At 39.5% G+C, this 20681-nt stretch overlaps 1 protein-coding gene across 2 annotated transcripts in view; it reads left to right on the top strand.

Annotated features, from left to right (window-relative positions):
• Window positions 1-10018: 10018 nt before the first annotated feature.
• The window catches only part of SDAD1 (SDA1 domain containing 1), a 29214-nt gene continuing 18551 nt past the window's right edge, over window positions 10019-20681 (top strand). The window contains exons 1-8 of one of the 2 annotated variants that reach the window (XM_026509941.4): window positions 10019-10292; window positions 12324-12428; window positions 12939-13037; window positions 16184-16294; window positions 18031-18102; window positions 18186-18286; window positions 19732-19789; window positions 20281-20355. In XM_026509941.4, the coding sequence (XP_026365726.2) occupies window positions 10203-10292; window positions 12324-12428; window positions 12939-13037; window positions 16184-16294; window positions 18031-18102; window positions 18186-18286; window positions 19732-19789; window positions 20281-20355 (711 nt within the window). In that variant the 5' untranslated portion in view covers window positions 10019-10202. Of the gene's footprint in view, window positions 10293-12323; window positions 12429-12865; window positions 13038-16183; window positions 16295-18030; window positions 18103-18185; window positions 18287-19731; window positions 19790-20280; window positions 20356-20681 lie in introns of those variants that run through there. The other variant, XM_057309671.1, reaches the window with a different exon arrangement.

Below are 20681 nucleotides of genomic sequence, written 5' to 3'. Positions count from 1 at the left end.
TAAAAAAATCACAAAAGAGCCATCAAATCTAAGTCTGTGAATAACATTATGAACTGAACCAAATTGATAAAAGATTAGAGGGAAAGATGTCAAATTATCCACAACTATTTGCTTTCTTTAAAACCTTTCTATATGAGGGGTGCTGGGTGGCCCAGTCGGTTAAGTACTGGACTCTTGATTTCAGCTCAGGATCGTGGGATGAAGCCCCGTGTCAGGCTCTGCACTAAGCAGGGAGTCTGCTTCTTTCTCTCTCCCTCCCTCTCTCTCTCTCTCTCCCCCTCTCCCCCTCTCCTGCCCCTCCCCCGCTCATGTTCTCTCTTTCTCTAAAATAAATCTTTTTTAAAAAGCTTGCTATATGAGTAAAAAAATTTCATCCTTCAAATATAGTATCTTATTATACTGTTTCAAGTTGACTGTTTTCATAAAGAATTTGTTCTGCTTTTAAAAAAAGGAGGGGGGAAGAGTTGCTGGTATCCCCATCTGGAGGGAACAAGGCCTTGGCCTCTGCCTTCTGTGCAGAGCACAGGACCAATTAGGCCCAGGCACGTACCACAGCCTTTCTTAACCATCAGACAACCTGAACTTCCTCCAGAAGAAGGAACTGAACACCCAAATCTGTAATAATGAGAGGAGAAATGACAAAATAAGCCATATAACAGGAAAAGAGTTTTGTTACTTAAAAGGGTGATCAATCACTTCTATCGTATTATCACCGGCAGAATTTACCTCAAGGCACATAGGTATCTCTAGTTTGGAGCCTTGGGTTAGGGCCAGACTGGCATAGGAGTTTTATGAATGGAAATTAAAGCCAGCGTGAGCTAAATTTCTCTGAAAAATAAGGGAACAGGAATTATCTTTGGCAGCTGGGGAGGGTGTTGGGGATCATGGAACAACAGAAAGAGAGGCAAGAGAGGGAGATGGGAAGGGGCACAGTAGGCTGGAGTAAAGGTAAAGAAGAGCAGTGGGAAATTTCCCATGGCGGGGTGACCCGCTTTCAAACATTGCTGTGTAACATTCAGTGTTAAATGTGAGCCTTCCCGGGACTCTGGAAATATCGGGAAAGGTTTTGGATTTCTCATTGGTGAATAGAGGCTTACGTCACCCTACTAGGATATTGAAGGTAACTCCAGAAAGCTGGAGCACTGTGGGGCCACTTGAGCTATGTGGCAGCCACGCAGGCGTGCTGCTCGGAGCATGGTGCCACAAAGAGCTCGCTGTCTAGCGGCAAGCAGGCCAGTGTGCCACAGCTTGGCTCACGTCAGGTTTCAGGCCACATTCTTACTGGACAGCTTCCAGGCAATAACTGAATATAGAAAGAATACTAGGGCCTCGCCATGTCTGCCAAGTGCAGGACTCCCCTTCCGGGCAGTCTTTAACTGGGAGCTCCCCACTGGGGCGACTAAGACTTAGTCAGATCTGCCTCACAGTCTGAGGTGGTCTCTGCCCAGTTCTGTTGCCTCCCCTATTTTATTTTTGTGAGGGTTATCTCCCACAAACCTCTGCCACATCCAATTCTGTCTCAGTGCCTGCTTCCCAGAGAACCCAAATGACACAGGTTACATATACTTTTATTCTGATCACTAAGTGTTACCTGCATTATCTTTATTATTCTCTCCTACAGCCCCAAACGCAGACTTTTCACACTGGGAGAAACCTTACAGGTGGAAGTACAATGAAGATTCTGGAAATGAAGATATTACTGGTCTGCCTGCCACACATTGGCCGAGTAGTTTTGACAAGTCTCATGGCCTCTCTGAGTAGCAGTTTACTCATCTGTAAACTAAGCATGAGGGACTGTGATCTCTAAAGTTTCTTGCAAAGCATTCAGTGTTCACTATTCTGCCCAGTACACCATAGTTTTTCCTTAATGGCTACCCGATGGCTTCACCTGGCCACGTTTTACAATGATGTTCCCTGTACTCCTTTAAGTATGCTTTTATTTGAAAATAAACTGCTTAGGGAACTAATCTAGGACTGCCAAAATGTGAGAAGACTACTTCTCTGGTCTTAGGTTATTCTGATAGCAATGAGATGGAAATTAGAAGACTCTGAAAGAATTTCATTATTTCTTTATTTCTTATCAAATACAATGCCAAGTAATGTCCAGGTACTTTACATTGCTCCATTCCTCTGCCTGAAGGTGAGAGTTTCCAATTGTCCGGTTACCTTCTGTGGGTCTCTCGGGTTGGGGGGGGGGGGGAGGGCAGACAACAGAAGGGATGCTATTCCTTTTATAACTGAGAAGAACATTCTCGGGGAGTTATAGATTCGCAACTCCCCCTGGACCATCCCTGGTGTAATCTGAAACCGCCCCCCTTCAGGCAGAGGTCAGGGAGAGACCAAAGAAAGAGGCAGGCCACTCCAGGTCGGTAAGTAGCAGTATTAATAAGCAAAGGGAACTTACACATTAGGCTTGTCTTGGACAGCAGCAAGATGAACGGATCCCGCACCAGCCCACCAAATCCTAAAAGTTTATAAAGAGACCTTAACTGAGTTCAGTCACATTCACTGCGCAGGTGTTCTCAACATCACACCGTTATCTCAAGACTATACACTTGGAACAGCCTCTGGGAGCCAGAAAGGCAAGTGGAACCCACATTCCAGGACAGGAGAGGGGGGCGAGGAGCCTCCGATCTCCCAGGTCCAGCTCACAGGTCCACTGGCAGTCTCATCTTTCAATGACCTTCCTCAATAGGAAAGGAGAAAAGTGTTCTCATCACTTTGCTTTATTTCCTGAAATAAATGAGATCCTTGAGGCTGTGGATCCTCAAGGACATCTCACCACAACCTTCATATCATTTGGGCCACAGAGAGATGTGTTTGTTCCTAATATTTAGAGAAAGAAAAAAAAAAGCAAGGATAATTCATCATCAAAGAAAGAGAATTCATACATATGACATGTTCTCTCCCCTTATTGTAACTGTCTTCTTGAAGTTTATATACCTTGCTAAAACAAAACAAACAAAAAACTAGCCATAGCCTATTGTATTTCTCACGTGATGGAAAAACTATATAGTCATATTAGAACATTTTGGGTCCAAGATGGGAATTTTCCTAATGGGTTCCTCTGACAATGAAAAGCAGGAACACCCAGACTCAACCACATTAATAATCTTTACATTGTCTAAATTAATCCAGCGGTAACAGCAGATCTTACAGAATAAGGCAATGAACTGCACTGGTTTTATCTGGCGCAGGCAAGACAGCTGGCAAAAGGATAAGAGCCAGCTTCTGTTTCTTTACCCTTTATGCGATTAAATGTTGATACAATGTGCAGTGGCTTATCTTCAAAGGAGCTACTTCCCCACTATCACAAAATCACTGAATATCTTTCAAAGCCAACTAAAATGTTATCACCCTTTGAAATTTGAAGTATAAAGATATAGAAATAAAAACCATTAGATGGTTCTTGAGGAACATTTTGACATAAGGACTTGGCTGTGGTTGAACTCGGGATTGAGACGTTTGTCCAAGGGCAGACCCAGCAGTTCTCATTGTCCACAAGGAAGGAAGGATAGATGAAATTCTGGGTAAAACTAACACTAAAGCTGAATAGGAGGGGGGATAAAGAACAATGAAAAATTATATTAACCTTGAGAAGAACTTTGCTGTCGAGTTTGCACATGGTCATTTTGCCAAATGATAGAATTTTCTTGTTTAAACAAAGGCATGAGCTCCCTCCAGTGGCTAATCTAATAGTTTCCAAAAACAAGATATTTTAATTAGAGAAGGACTAACACATGCGTGGCTTTCCTAAACATGATCAATGTTATTGGTTTCTAACAAGAGAGACAATAATTAGAATTCACATGGTAGTCACTTACTGATCTTGAAGTAAATTTTTCCTGTGGTTGTCTAAGATACTTTAAGTTGTAACTTTAGTAAATTAAATCACATAATTGGAGAGGGAGAATAGACAAGAGATTGTGTATTCATTCAACAAATATTAACTGATGACCTACTATGTGCCACGTATTGCTCTAAGTGTGGAGGATTGAACAGTGAACAAAACAAAGTCCTCATTAAATTCATGCTCTAGTGACAGAAAGACAACTAGCAATTAAGCTAGTGAGTACATAGTAGGCCTGAGGCTTACAAGAGCTATGGGCAACAGCAGAACAGGAGAAGGGAGTATGGAGTGGGAGGCAGGATAGGAAATCAGGGAAGGCCTTGCTAACAAGATGTCTCTTAGCAGAGACCTGAGGAAAGTGAGGGAGCAAGACTTGTGGTGCTTATGTCAGAGGAGGCACTTGGGATGAGCTCTGGGTGTTCTATGTAAGTGATGGTTCTATACCTGAAGCCAATTACACTATATGTTACCTAACTAGAGTTTCAATAAAAACTTGAAATCATTTATTAATTAATTAAAGCAAATGTCTTTCTAACTGTGAGAATAAGAAAAAATGTCTTTCTCTAAAAATAAATAAATTTTTTTTAAAGCGGGAGAGTGCACCTGGGTGGCTCAGTCAGTTGAGCATCTGACTTTTGATGTCTTGATTTTCAGCTCAGGTCATGACCTCAGGGTCATTAAGCCCTGCGTTGTGCTCTGTGCTCAGCAGGGAGTCTGCTTGAAATTCTCTCTCCCTCCCTACTGCTGCCCCTCCCCTCACGTTCTCTCTCTTTCTCTCAACAAATCTTTTTTTAGCAAGTATGAAGGCCCTGAGGCTTGACACACTGAAGGCAGGAGGCTATTTTGCCTGGGCCAGAGCAGGCAAAGGGGAGTGTGATGGGAGAGGAGAGAGGAAGCGTGGGGTCAGATTCTGTATGGCCTTCTGTGCCACTGAAGGACTTTGGCTTTAAATCTGAGTGAGAAGAAAAGTTGGGGGAGTAACTTGATCCATTTAAGGGTCCCTCTGACCACCACTATAAGAACACACATAATGGGGGCAAGGGAAGAATCAGAGAGACCAGTTCAAGGCCAGTTACCAAACATGTTTCTGGAAGGAGGGAGAGACCAACTGTATCCAATGCTGCAGATAAGATAAAGGATGAAAACTGACCATTGAATTAGCAACATCGCAGTGGTTGGTGACCTTGATAAAAACAGGTTTAGTGGAATGGTGGAAGCAAAGGACTGGTTGGCAGTTTCTTAAAAAGTTAAATAAAACCTATCATGTGATCCTAGGCATTTATCGAGAGATATGAAAACATATGTCTGCATAAAGACTTGAACACAAATATTGATAGCCAGAATCCAGGAACAATTCAAATAGTCAAGAGGTAAATGGACAAACAAATTACATTATATACATATGATGGAATACTACTCAAGAATAAAAGGAATGAACTATTGATATACATATGCAATGCATCTATGTATGCATTTCAAAATTATTTTGCTAGGGGCACCTGGGTGGCTCAGTCAGTTAAGTGTGAGCCTTTGGCTCAGGTCATGATCCCAGGATCTTGGGATTGAGCTTCATGTCCAGCTCCCAGCTCAGTGGAGAGGTGACTTCTCCCTCTCCCTCTGTCTGCCACTCCCCCTCCTTGTGCTCATTGTCTCTCTCTCAAGTAAATAAATAAAATCAAAAAAAAAGAAGAAGAAGAAGAAGAAGAAGAAGAAGAAGAAGAAAGAAAGAGAAAGAAAGAAAGAAAGAAAGAAAGAAAGAAAGAAAGAAAGAAATCTCTTATTAAAAAAAACTATTGTACTAAATGAAAGAAGTCTGACACAAAAGAATAATGTATGGGGCACCTGGGTGGCTAAGTTGATTAAACATCTGCCTTCAGCTCAGGTCATGATCCCAGAGTCCTGGAATTAAGCCCTGATCCCAGAGTCCTGGGATTGATCCCTGCACTGGGCTTCCTGCTCAGTGGGGGAGTCTGCTTCTCACTTTGCCCCTCTCCCCTGCTCCTGCTCCCTCTTTCTCCCTGTCTCAAATAAATAAATAATATCTTAGAAAAAAAAAGAATAACGTATGATTCCATTTGTATAACATTTGTGCAAATGCAATCTTATCTATGGTGATGGAAAGCAACTGTGTGTTTGGGGATGATGGAGCACAAGGAAACTTTGGGATAATGGATATATTCATTATCTTGATGGTGATAATGGTTTTGTGGGTACATACACATATCAAAACTCATCAGACTGTACACTTTATGGCCAATTTCTTGCACACTGATTACATCTTAATACATCTATAATATAAATACATGATCATAAAAAAAATAAAGGATGGGATTTCCTATGGAAGCAGAGGTGTTGGCCTTAGCTGGGCTCAAAAAATACCACCAGCACATCAAATCCATCATTCCCAGGTATTCTTGTTTCATATAAGGTTAAATAAATAAAGAGAATATATTTAGCATCAATTTAACGGAAAATTTCAGTTGATCATCATATGGATCGCCCGTCTAATCATGAGGTTGGCATGAGAATCGGCTTTGTTCAACATTCTCCTTTTACAAAGAAGGAAATACTCTCTAAGGAATGTCACAATGTTCTCTTACATAGATGATACTAAGAAACTCTTATGGAGGTTACTACCTGTCTCGATCTAGTTATTGTTTCTTTGTCCTCTATGTATCCCTCTGCATATCAAAACTACATGGCTTCCAAGACCTATCTCAAGTCACCCATCTTCATGAAACCTTTCCTTATTCCTCAAAACAAACATAATCTCTCCTTCCTTTATTGAAAGCTTCGCGGTACCCAGCCAAATCACTCCTTTGTAGGACTATCCGTCTCACTAAGTCTGACCAAGGAGATATATGCATTAGTATTACATTGTTTGGAAGTTTTATAAGGCTGATAAGGAGGTGCACCCTTTTGCCCTTCCACACCTTCCTCCTTCCTACTGCTTGTTACAGAGATTTAATGTCTCGAGACCGGTGCTCAAGCTGCTAGCTGGAATATCAAACCCCCCAAAAGGCACCCCAAATAGAGATATAAGAAGAGTGTGCTTCTTATGCAATCAAAATTTAAAATAGCCCCTAGTCTAGGAGCCTTTAATAAAGAGACTTGTACTCCATTTGAATCCAGATGATATGATCCATTCTATAATTATTATAGGGTCTCTTTTGCAAAGAGGGAGATTTTCTGTTCTAGAATAATTCACTTCAGGTTAAAAGTTATTTGGGGATCAGAGAAAGATGGAAAGTTCCTTTGCCAATTCAAGACTAAATATAGAAATGAATATGGCGTTTTCTTGGTGTTGATCTGGCTCATATACATAACACATATGTAGATTATGTTACATGCAATATAGCCATTGTTTAATATTTTAAAAATACATATTCAGTTAGTCACTCTCAGCCTTAGTTTTCTCTTGAGCAGACTTACATGCCCTCCTTAGACGAGCACAGAAAGCCTTTCATCATCAGGATTCCATAATCCCAGCTGACTCATTTTTCTCAACTCCTTCCGTGCTGCACACCCCCTCCTAACATTTAGTCACACCAAACTTCTGCATCCCTTAAACCCACCACACTTTTTCTAGCCCTTGTACTTCTATACGGGCTATTTTCTTTATGTGGAAAGCCTTACTTTCCCTCCTTCAGAAAAATTCCTCTTCTTTCAGGATTTCAATCAACTAGTACCATAACTATGAAGCATTCTGGTTCCTCTAGGCCGGGTTGTCCTTTCCATGGCTTCCACTGCTCTACTGTAAGAACATTTTTATTCATTTTAAAAGTGCTTGTCTATTTGTCTCCCTTTTTAGTCTGTGAGTTCCCTGAGGGCAAATGCCCATGCCTCATTTATTTTTGTATTCCTACCACCTACCCTAGTTCCTGACATACAGATGGCAAATAAAAGTTTATGACATGGCCTGAGTGTTTTATTCACATTATATATATAATAATAATAATAATAATAATAATCAATCAATAATAATAATAATCAATCAATCTTCTATATATATAAAGATTGATTGATTGATAATAATAATCAATCAATAATAATAATAATTGATAATAATAATCAATCAATAATAATATATATATAAAGAAGACTATTATATATATAATCTATATATACAATATATATAGATTATATATATATAATATATATATAATCTATATATAATAAGATTATATATATAATAATATATAATAAGATTATTATATATATAATATATATAAATAATATATATATAAAGAATATATATAAAGAAGATTGATTGATTGATAATAATAATCAATCAATAATAATAATAATCAATCAATCTTATATATTGATAATAATAATCAATAATAATAATAATAATCATATATATATATATATATAAAGAAGATTGATTGATTTGACAGAGAGAGACAGCCAGTAAGAGAGGGAACACAAGCAGGGGGAGTGGGAGAGGAAAAAGCAGGCTCCCAGCAGAGCAGGGAGCCTAATGTCCGGCTAGATCCCAGGACTCTGGGATCACGCCTTGAGCCGAAGGCAGATGCCTAACAACCGAGCCACCCAGGCGCCCCATCATGTTATATTTTTGTGATGAAAGATTCATAGTACATAAGCTTATGATTTTGACAGGAATTCTATTAAATAATTGCAAAATTTTTTTCAACCTATTTTGTTTTGAGGATACTTTTCTCCCTAATACAACCTAATCAAAAACATTTTTTTAAATTTGAATCTATGAATGGGTGGTTGGGTTTTTTTTTTCCTTTTTTAGTTTTTTAAAATTTATTTACTCATGTAAGTAATCTCTACACCCAGCGTGGGCCTTGTGCTCATGACCTTGAGATCAGGAATCACGTGCTCTACAGTCTGAGCCAGCCAGATGCCCCTCTGAATAGGCTTTCAAAAAAAATATTTACTACCTACATTTGCTTCTTATTAACTTCACAAGTACCTGACTCAAGAATAAATAGAATAGCCATTTTCTAAACATAGCTGAAAAATTAGTGATGGTTTGCACAATATTCTTGATTTTGTTTGTGCTCAGGTGTGATTACAGAGTTATCTTGTTTTGGGCTCATTCTAACCAGTTCTGTGATGACCCAGACTGAAATGAAGTTGGTGTTTGTGAAATTGTTATTTATTTATTTATCTATTTATCTATCTAGGTATGTATGTATGTATTTATTTGTTTATTTGTTTGTTTATTTATTTATTTATTTATTTATTTAAGTGATCTCTAGAGCCAACGTGGGGCTTGAATTCACAACCCTGAGATCTAGCCCATTAAGCCAGCCAGGTGCACCTAAAATTGTTTACGTTAAGCAGAATACCACTGACCCTCTATTAATGCCAAACCAGTTACCAGGTGCCAGCTGTGAGGCTCCTTTTTTCTCTCATCTAGTTACAGTCAAAACTGCCTGGACTTAAATCCTCAGCTCCCACACCAGCTATGAATTTGGGCAGTCAATTTGTCTGAGCCTATTTCCTCCTCTGTAAAGTGCAGAAAATTATAATACCTAATTCAAAGGGCTTTTCCGAGGGTTAAATGAATAGTGCAAGTGGAGAACTTGGAACAGTGCCTGGCACAGAGTGAGTGATCACACGTATTTTTGTATTAACAACACCCTAACTCCTCCATTCATTCATTCATCACATTTGTTTTTGCACACTGTGAAACTGTAGAAATGTATTCTCTTCGAATTACCAGCATCTGAATTTAAAACTGTGACTGAAGAGTATTTATAATGTTTATAAAAATGATGGTCCTTTAAATAAAAATTAATTTGCATTTTAGAATCAATCAACATGATTACATTTTATCCAGGCCACACCCTTTTCCCTTGTGTGGGTTACGGTTGAAAACAACCAAAAACAAAACAAAAGCAGTATTTAAAGTTATAGCAAAAGAGTAACACGCACCTCATCGCTTCCCCCCCCTCTAAAATAGGATAGTGCTATCCACTCCCAAAGGAAAAACCTTCTGTCCTTAGGCCGTGGGATTTAAAAAACGATTAATCCTTATCTATCTGTTTCATAGGAGTGTCACAATGACGATATAAACTAATGTGTATGGAGGAAAAAATCAAATCCTCGTGTAAACCACTACCGAGCAGTTCGGCAGTGGGAGTAAATTTGACACTCCGAGGCTCCCGTAGCCTCCCGGGTTTGTGTGTTTTTTTTTTTTCTTCCTTTTTTTTTTTTTTTAAGAACCAAGATGGCGCCGCCTGCCGAGCGTCCCATGTGCTGTTTCCGGTCATTGTCGGAAGCACGATTCCCACACGCAGCCGACACGGTTGGTGATTGCCGGAGGTGTGGGGTTTCTTAAAACTGTTCCCTGCGGAGCCCGTCAGCAGCCAACATGTCTAACAGAAACAATAACAAGCTGCCCAGCAACCTGCCGCAGTTACAGAATCTGATCAAGCGGGATCCGCCAGCCTACATCGAGGAGGTGGGAATGCGGCGTGGCGCCGCTAGAGGCCGGGGCGCGACTGGTTGAGACATAGGCAGGGGGAAGGTGTGGCGTGGACTTGGGATCCTGGTTAGCCTCAGGTTCTTCGGTTAGGGTCAGGGATCCCTCGGGAGGAGAGAAGAGGTTGAGGAAGGGACATGCCCCTGATTTTGTTCCCCACCTCATGGAAATTTGCTGCCCGTTTGGATTTTCTAAACTACTCTGTAGTCCTGCTGCCACGGAAACACCCTTAAAGATTTTTTTTTTTTGGCATTAGGGTTTATCTCCCGACCTCATAGAGGTGGAGAGACAAGTGGTCCGCCCCTCCAACCACCAACTTCCATGCAGATTTTTCAGCCTTTTGCTTTCAGAAACCCCTAAGTTGAATAAGTCGGTAACACTTGATGAGCCTATGTTAGAATGCCTTCCATCGACGTCTGTTTCCGACAGCCGTAAATGGACCTCCAGACATAAAATTCAGAGCTGGCAGTGGGGACAGTTAAGGAGCAGGAAAGGGTACCAATCTGGAGGGATGCCAGTCTCTGGAAGTAGCACGGAGGGACGAAGAGGACACTTCCTGGGTGGAAGAAAACGGGGGCAGCAGTGTGTCAGGAGAGAAAGTTTTCCATAGAGCATCAGAATGGCTAGGGTACTTTTAAAAATATGCCCTGGCCCCTCCCAGGAGTTCTTAATTCCGCTGGCCTGGGGATTAGAGAGAGGGGAATGAAGGATGGCCCGGGTATCCCGGACATTTGTGGTGATTGATGAACATAAGGGGTGTAATAATACTAGTTCTCATCATCTCCAGGCACATGATAATGGTGGTTGGGCCATGGATAGGAGTGGGAAAGAAGTGAGATAAGGATCTTGCCAGGAGCACACGGAGTTCTGGGGCCCTCTCCTCACTCCTGTCATTGGTGGTGTGGAGTCAGGAGAGCAGGGTCTTATCTGAAGCATATAGGGGTTGTAGGTCTTTTTCTTGACTCCTGGTCTTAGAGAAAGCTGGAGGCCTAGGAGTTTTGTTGGGGAAAATCAAGAGTTACGTTTTTTGATCATGCTAGATTTAAGATGTCTATTAGATATCTAAACACAGATGTCAGGCAATTGGAGAGATGAATCTGGAGTGCACTGGGCCAGTTAGGGCTGCTAATACAAAGAAATACTCATTCTCAGGGTGCCTGGGTGGCTCAGTTAAGCAACTGATTCTTGATTTCAGGTCAGGTCATGATGTTAGGGTCCTGGAACGGGCTCCCCTCTTCAGCAGGGAGTCTGCTTGAGGATTCTTGCCCTCTGTCCCTCCCCCCCCCCCACTCATGCCTCTGTCTCTTTCTAAAAATAAATAAATAAATCTTAAAAAAAGAACTACTCATTCTCATAGTGTCTCTCTCATACACTCATGCAATTTAAAGCTGTGTGTGGTCTAGGCCTGGAGAGTAGATATAGGGCATGGAACTGAGGCCTAGTGAGTTCCAACATTAGATTGTTGGGTTGTTGTTAGAATTAAATATAATTAAATGAGATAATGTACATAATGACTGGCATACAGCAAGTGCTGAATAAGTGGAAGCTATTATCGTTATTTCTGTGTGTTGCTTTTGGCGGTGGACACATCCTATCTAGAACTCCAGGATAAAATCTTAATTATTATTTAAAGGAAGTGGGGAATGTTGACTAGAGAGTTTTGTATAGTTACGATTTACTTTACTTTTTCTGACCTATATTTTGTGCTGCTGTGAGTGCTCTATAGACCGAATCTTAGTTTTTGACTCTTGGCTTTGACACTCTGTGCTTTACACCACATCACCTATGTTTCTAATGATAAAGAAAAGGGTCTTTAGATTACCTATGATGTGCTCACATTTTTCAAAACTTATTTTGAAGAATGCGGGTAAGGAAAAGATATTTCTATACACTTTTGGCATGTCTTTTTCTCTACACCACTATCAGAGATGTCTACTAAGTAATTTCTCATTCTTCACTGGGAAAGTCATATGATAGAAGGTGACCAACTTAAATTTTATTTTCCTACAGTTTCTACAGCAGTACAATCACTACAAATCCAATGTGGAGATTTTCAGATTACAACCAAATAAGCCTAGCAAAGAACTGGCAGAGCTGGTGATGTTTATGGCACAGGTAAGATGATTTCTGAGTAAAACAAAGACAAGTTGTTTTATGCCATTTGCAGAATATTTTTCCAGTCATACCCAATCTTATTCCATTCAGGAATGGAAATTTAATTTTTAAAAAACTTTTTTAAGTTTCCCTTTTTGCAAATTTTATTTTCTCCCTAAGCTGAATTAGAAGATTTCACTGGAGCTTTTCGCAGAACCAACCAAAGCAAAACTTTCAGGCTGTTTTTGTTTTGTTTTTTGTTTTTTTTTGTCAAATTCATAAGAGCAGATTCTAATTCATGTCACAAATATTTTACTAAGGTTAGAAGAAATATGAAGGTCAGAAAGGTCAGAAAAAAGAAAGGTCAGGGAAAATGGGAAAAATTAGCATGTAGAATAAAAAGAAATGATTTGAAACCATCTACTTCTGTGAAACAGCCTTTTACTCTCCTTTTGCAGAGCATCATAAATATGTGCATATGAATTATAGGAGAGAAAGAGAAACTTCAGAAGAGCCTTTGCTTTGTTACAGATTGGTCACTGCTATCCAGAACATTTAAGTAATTTTCCTCAAGAGCTGAAAGATCTTCTCTCCTACAATCACACTGTCTTGGACCCAGATCTTCGAATGGTAGGTCCAGTATTTAGATTGATACGTTGTGCTGTGTTTATGTGTGCAAATACTATGTGTTTAAATGAGAACAGCCTCAGCTAAACATCTTCTTAAAATGTAAATCAGAATGTGTCACCTGTTCCTTAAAATCTTTCTGTGGCTTCTCATTTATACTTAGAGTAAAACTCAATTAGAGTAAAGCTCTACTAATGTGGCCTGTAAATCCCTAAATGATCTGCTTCTTGCCAATGTTTTGGGGTTTTTTTGGTTTGGGGTTTTTTTGAAGAGTTTCATGCTCTATCGACTGAGCCAGCCAGGTGCCCCCGCCAGTATTTTTGACCTCCTTTCCTTTTCTGCTACACTTCGCTCTCTCTGATCTCTCTGTTCTTCCAGCATGCTAACCCTGCCAGGATGCTATTTTGAATACATGATTCCTTCTAGTCATTCAAATCTCTTATGCATTAAGAACCCTAGTTATAATTTACAGTTTTTGCAATGCTTTATTTATTCACTTATTTTTAAATCTTAGGAGTTTTAGTAAAATTCAGTGCAAATTGGGCAGTGCCAAACCAGAACTGATTAGAAGCACTCCTATAATGCTTAATTTAATAAACTTATTCATTTACTGGCCAGTTTGAGCATTTAAATATTGTCACTGTAGTGGTTGATACTGGGTCCTGACTGAGATCCCCTTTACCAGCCTTGTGCTCCCATTTCCCCTCACCTGTGGTGAATGTTGGCTGTCACTGCCCCCAGCTATCCTTTCTCCCGTGCCTTATCTCCAGCTAAGTGACAGCCCTAGCACCTGGGAGATTGCCCTCTCAGCCTACAGGTGGTACCTGACTAATCCAGAGGTTCAAAAGCCCAGCCCCTTCCCTCAGGGTGGGTCCCACTTTGTGTTGTAGTTTGTGCTCCAGGGCTTGTGTGTGACGTGAGGAAAGCTAGTCTCCAGCCAAGGACAGAACCTTGCTCAGCTTTTCTTTTGTCTGCCCTGTCCTGCTTCCTTTACTTCTAGAAGGGAGCACACCCTGGACAAATCACTGTAATGAATCGGGCTCTGCTTCTTGAGAACCCAGCCTAAGGCATTTTCAGATTTCGTATGTCTGCTTTTCAGACACCTCTGCAGCAGGTAGAACTGACACAAATATTAATGACCACAAAACATAGTAATATGTCAAAACTTGTTAAATCCTAGGTCTCTAGATTTAAATTTGTTTCTCTTACGTTCTCCCAGGCTTTTTGTCATTCTACTATTTTTATACGTCTTCAGGATTTTATTAATTTGATTAGGCCCAAAAGAAAAAGGATATCATCTCAGACAAGCCAGGGTTTCAAGGTCTGGGTTGTCAACTGAGTGACTTTCCATTGGGATGTGGGACCTGGCAGCATAGCCCAAAAGTCTTCAAACTCAAACTGTTAGTCAAAGGACTTTTACTTATGTCATGAAACTCCGAAGTCCCTATAGGTCATACAGATTGAGATTTTGAGTGTAGAGACTTAGTGTCTTTCCAAGTAATTAGGTTTCCTTTAAGTTCTGTGTGTCTAACAGTACCCAACCAAACCAGTCTGCAGGCATTGTCAAATAAATAAATGTGTGTGTGTTTCTTTATAGTTTTTTATGATGATTAATAGGTTTTTAAAAAATAATTAAGGGAGATTTCCTTTCCTAGGAAACAAAGGATTGAGTCTGTGTAATTAGCATTCCTCTTTAGAGGATTCATTTAAAACCAACTGGTGGGTCCTCTTTTTAATTGGCAATTGTGATAACCACCAGTCCTTAACAACTGGTGGACTTTCTGCCTACTGATTTGTTATTCTTCCAGGACGTTTTGAATCATTCCCAAGTTTTTGTTCACTTTTTCCTACTTACACAGATAGACCAGACTGTGTTTCTTAATGGAAGAAACAAAATACCCATGTATATTAACTTTTACTTAAAAAAATCAGTAAAATGATTTTTTTTATGTTTCTCTGACATTGTAGCCTTTTCCTTTTTTTAAAGATTTATTTATTTGAGAGAGTGCAGAGGGGAGGGACAGAGGGAGAGGGAACGAGAAACTCTAAGCAGACTCCATGCTGAGCGTGGAGGCCAACACAGGGCAATCTCACAACCCTGAGATAACGACCTGACCCAAAACCAAGAGTCAGACGCTTAACCAACAGCATCGCCTAGGCACCCCTATTTATGTCCTTCTTATTCATTTCTTTTTTTAAGCATTATTTATTATTTTTTGTTCAAATTGTTATCACCTAGCCAGTGGGAGCTTCTCAGTCCTTTTGGCAAAGCCACTGATATTTTTGAAAGCATCCTTACGTTCTGGCAGAAATAATTCCAGAACCTTTTTTTCACTGCTTTGCCTGCCCCAAGATTTGGAATCAACTATTCTCCAAGGATTACTTGTTCTGGTAATGGAGAACGGTAGTAGCAGCCAAATCTTGGGCAATAAGGGTAGTCATGAAAGTTGGTGGTAAGCAGGAGTGCTACAAATGCTGTTGGGTGATTCTTGGGTACTAACATACCTCCAAGGAATGCCTTATAAGGTCACAGATTCAGATTGATGATTCCAGTTTATTCTGTTCTTGTTAACCCACCTTTCTTATCTTTTTGCATTCATTGATCACTAGGGGTTTGTCAGATCTTTTTTTTTTTTAAGACTTTATTTATTTATTTGAGACACAGAAAGAGCACAAGCGGGGAAGAGGGTCAGAGGGAGAGGGAGAAGCAGACTCCCGGCTGAGCCAGGGCCCGATGCGGGGCTTGATCCCAGGACCCTGAGATCATGACTAGAGCCAAAGGCAGACACCTAACTGACTGAGCCACCTAGGCGCCCTGAGTTTGTCATATCTTGATACTTACTTGACCTTCCTGTGTAAAGTAGTCCCCCCTCAGTCACTGTGTATCAATTACATTACCCTGTTTTACTTTCTTGATGACACATATCATTGTGTGAGATACACCTGTTTATGTGCTTCCTTGCTCCTCTGTCCCTTCTTCTGCCTCACTCCCAGTGGAACGTCCATGAGGGCAGAGACTGACTGTTGTTCTAATGCCCAGAATAGTGCCTAATTAGGAGAAGATAGCACACTCTTTTGGGATATACATTCTCCCTTTTCTCACCCTAATTTCATCATTACCATATAATATGTTTCTTTTCCTTCCTTAGACATTTTGCAAAGCTTTGATCTTGCTGAGAAATAAGAATCTCATCAATCCATCAAGTTTGCTAGAACTCTTCTTTGAACTTCTGCGTTGCCATGATAAGCTTCTGCGAAAGGTAAAGAGCGAAATTGCTTCTTCCCCCCTTATATTCCATTTTTCCTTGCAGTGACATTAAACTTGTAGATTGAATTCCTTTTTTTTTTTTTTTTTTTTTTTTTTTTTTTAGATTTTATGTATTTATTTGACAGAGAGAGACAGCGAGGGAGGGAACACAAGCAAGGGGAGTGTGAGAGGGAGAAGCAGGGTTCCCGAGGAGCAGGGAGCCTGATGCGGGGCTCGATCCCAAGACCCTGGGATCATGACCTGAGCCGAAGGCAGAGGCTTAACGGCTGAGCCACCCAGGCACCCCTGTAGATTGAATTCTTGATACTTCATGTTATTGGATACAGATAAGGATAATTTTAATAGGAAAAAATCAACGCTTGTGTGCATACAACATGGTGCTAATAGCTAACATTTATTGATTGCTCACTTTTTGCCAGGTACCATTCAGAGCTTCTTATATAGTTATTTGTTTACTCACAAAATGAGATAGGGTTCATTATTACTATTATTTTACAAATGAAAAGGCTGAGACACAGAGAGGTAGAGTAAGATGCCCAGAATCGTGGGGCATGTTAGTGGGAAGGCAGAAATATAAACCCAGGCAGTATGGTTCCAGAACTCATGCCTTTTTCAACTGTACTATACTGACTAGCTGAATCAGAGCATGAACTGGACACCCCTAACTATAACAGCCCCACCCTATCTCCCAAAACACTTTTCGTTATTAATATTTCCCTGTGACTTTGTATTTGCTTGTATAAGTAAGACCAGAGCTGAAGGTTTGTGAAAGAAATTTAAAGAAAAGTTTAAGTTTACGTATATTAATTTGAAAAAATTTTTTTTCCGAGTATTGAGAGACTGCCACTCTTTGATTTTAGCAATTGTACTTTTTGTGTAACTGTGAGATAAAAGTTGTCTATGGGAGGGATTTTGGGCACCAGTGGTATTGGTATACCGGTTAGGGGCTAAGTATGCGTTTAAGGACTAAGTAAATGGAACAACTTTCCTTTTTAAAAATAACTTTATTGTGATATAATTCATATACAATTCATCTATTAAAAGTGTGCAGTTCAGTGGTTTTTAGTATATTTACAGAGTTTGCAACCATCAGTACAATCAATTTTGGAGTATTTTTATCCTCCTCAAAAAGAAACCCCGTTCCCATTAGCATTCACTCCCCATTTCCTCATCTCTCTCATGCCTAAGTAACCACCAATTTACTTTTGGTCTCTCTAGATTTGCCTACGCTGGGTATTTCATATAAATGGAATCATACAACACGTAGTATTTGTGTCTGGCTTCTTTCACTTAGCATAATGCTTTCAGAGTTCAACTATGTTGTCGAATGTATCAGTACTTCATTCCTTTTTGTTGCTAAGTAATATTCAGTCATATGGGGATACCACATTTTGTTGTCTGTTCATCAGTTAATGGACAGTTGGGTTGTTGCCACTTTCTGGCTATTATGGATAATGCTGCTGTGAATATTCGTGTGGAAATATATTCTCATTTTTCTTGGATATATAACTAGAGGTAGAATTGTTGAGTTATATGGTAACTCCTTGTTTAACCTTTTTAGGGCAACTTTCCTTTTGCATTTTAGCTGCTGCTTTTTGTTTTGTTTATGGTGTCTTATTATAGAATGAAAAATAGGTAAAATTAAATTCTCCCATGCATTTTCTCCAAACCCTGAGCAAGGTTAAAAACGTCAGCTAATATGTGTATGTTTTTGTTTCTTTTCCTTAGACTTTATACACACATATTGTCACTGATATCAAGAATATAAATGCAAAACACAAGAACAATAAAGTGAATATAGTAAGTACCCCTTTTTTTTCCATGTTCACAGCATGTGCCAGCAGTGTATTATATTAAATCTTCTTTCTCCTCTTTTTCTTTAGGTGTTGCAGAATTTCATGTACACCATGTTAAGAGACAGCAATGCAACTGCAGCCAAAATATCTTTGGATGTGATGATTGAACTCTATAGAAGAAACATCTGGTAATATATATATATATTTGTCTCTTTAGAAGGAGACTCTCATTCATTTATAATTACTGCAGAGTACATACACAAATATTTTTCTTGATCTTTGTCTCTTTAATATACCTCTGTCATAGATTAAGTTGGAAATAAAAATACAGAGCAATCCAAATAATTAATAACATTGGCTACCATTTCTTGAGCCACCTACACCTCATATTATCTCATTCAACCTTTAGAACAACATAATGCAACTTATCTGGAATGATCCCCATTTTATAGGTAACAAAACTAAAGTTCATAGAGTGTAAGCTTAGTAGCTAGTCGAGGGCAGAACTGAAATTCAGACCCAGATGTCAGACTCTGAAATCTGTGCTCTTTCTGCTCTGCCACTCTGAGAATTTTATCCCATGTATATAAAGTATCACCTTCTGTAAACTTTGGTTTGTTGGTACATTGCTCCCAATTCATGTCTTTTGTTTTTCTTATTCACTATTTTTTTATTATAAAAGTAATATTCATTGCAACAAAAAATTGGGAGAAGCTAAAAAGTTTTTTTAAAAAAATTTTGATAGTTTCACCACCCAGTGATGATCACTGTTAATAGTTTCTATTTTCTCCTGTCATTTCTTTAACATGAATTTTTTAGAAGATTTATTTATTTTAGAGAGACAGAGCATGTGCACACACAAGCGGGGCGGGGGGGGCAGAGGGAGAGGGAGAGAAATCCTCAAGCAGACTCCTCTGAGTGTGGAGCCCCACACGGGGCTAGATCCCAGGACCCTGACATCATGACCTGAGCTGAAATCAGGAGCCCGCCACTTAGCCAACTGAGCCACCCAGACACCCCCTTAAACATGAATTTTTAAATATGGTTGGAATTTTGCCATACTATTAAGTTTTTATTCACTTTTTTTGTTTCTCTTATCTTGAGTACATTCCTGTGTCATTAAAAATTCTTCACAAAAATCCATATTAAATGGCTGTGTAATTTTCTGACATAAGACTGGGCTAAAGTTTAATTAAATGTTCACCTATGGTTGACAGTTTAGCAATCCGTGACTCTGTTTTTGTTTGTTAGGCAACCTATGACTACTTATTTATTTATTGCAACCCACAACTTTTTTTTTTTTTTTTTTTAAGATTTTATTTATTTATTCGACAGAGATAGAGACAGCCAGCGAGAGAGGGAACACAAGCAGGGGGAGTGGGAGAGGAAGAAGCAGGCTCATAGCGGAAGAGCCTGATGTGGGGCTTGATCCCATAACGCCAGGATCACGCCCTGAGCCGAAGGCAGGCGCTTAACCGCTGTGCCACCCAGGCGCCCCTGCAACCCACAACTTTTTAAACTGTGGAGTCTAACATGTCAGAAATATATATTGTTCATTTTGTACCATTGTCAATGCAATGAAATGCAATAGAATGAGAATTTACTTTGAAAACACTCATTTGTCTTACCCCAGGAATGATGCCAAAACTGTCAATGTGATCACAACCGCATGTTTCTCTAAGGTCACCAAGGTGAGTGTCTGTAGGGCTGTGTGAATGCACCGTCCGAGTAGCAAGGAGACGGGTCTGTGAGGAAGAGGTACTGTATGGGCGTGCAGTTCATGTTTAGTAATGCTCTCTTTGTGTTCAGGCTGCTTCCCTGGTTCATCTGTGCTTTAGAGGAGGCATTTAAGAACATGTTTGACTTTGTTAGAAAGGCTACCATGTCACTTTTTGGGGCAGGCGCGGGCATGTAGAAATTCCTGGTCATCTACTTAAAAGATAACTATGTGGAACCTGGCTGTTTTTATCTAAAGATATCTTTTTTAAATTATAAATACTTTTAGGACAAATAGTGTTATAACAACATTATGTTTTAATTGAGAAAAAAGAGCCCAAATCCCATTAGTCTGATTTTGTTCCTTCAGGTCCTAGTTCTGTGCGTGAATAGTATGTAAACGAAAGTATTTATTCTTTGTTGTAAGCTGGGGTGAGTAATTGACTTTGTTCTGATTGGTCTTTAGATATTAGTTGCTGCTTTGACATTTTTCCTTGGCAAAGATGAAGAGGAGAAACAGGACAGCGACTCAGAATCTGAGGTTATACATTTAACCATAGATGCTTCTGAACTTTACAGCAGTCTAGTAGATTTCATTATTGCTCTCAGGACAGATTGTAAAATCCATGACGCTCAAGCTAGAAAAAAGCTTACATGTTACCTTTATCCTTTATTGTGTTCTGCCATGCTGAGATTTTATTCTGTTTAGAATTTGTCACTTACGTTCACTAAGATTGGTTAAAGAACTAATAATAAAAGTGAGATTCATTTAGCCTTGTTCGTAGTTCTAAAGCTATACCTCTACTCATTATATAAACTTAGAATGAAAATTGCTGCCAGTATTTTTTGAGATGATGTCAATATTAT

The sequence above is a fragment of the Ursus arctos genome, unplaced genomic scaffold (assembly GCF_023065955.2).
Source record: "Ursus arctos isolate Adak ecotype North America unplaced genomic scaffold, UrsArc2.0 scaffold_9, whole genome shotgun sequence".
NCBI lineage: Eukaryota > Metazoa > Chordata > Mammalia > Carnivora > Ursidae > Ursus > Ursus arctos.
Note: the sequence above shows the minus strand (reverse complement) of the source record. Positions and strands in the feature narration are given on the sequence as shown.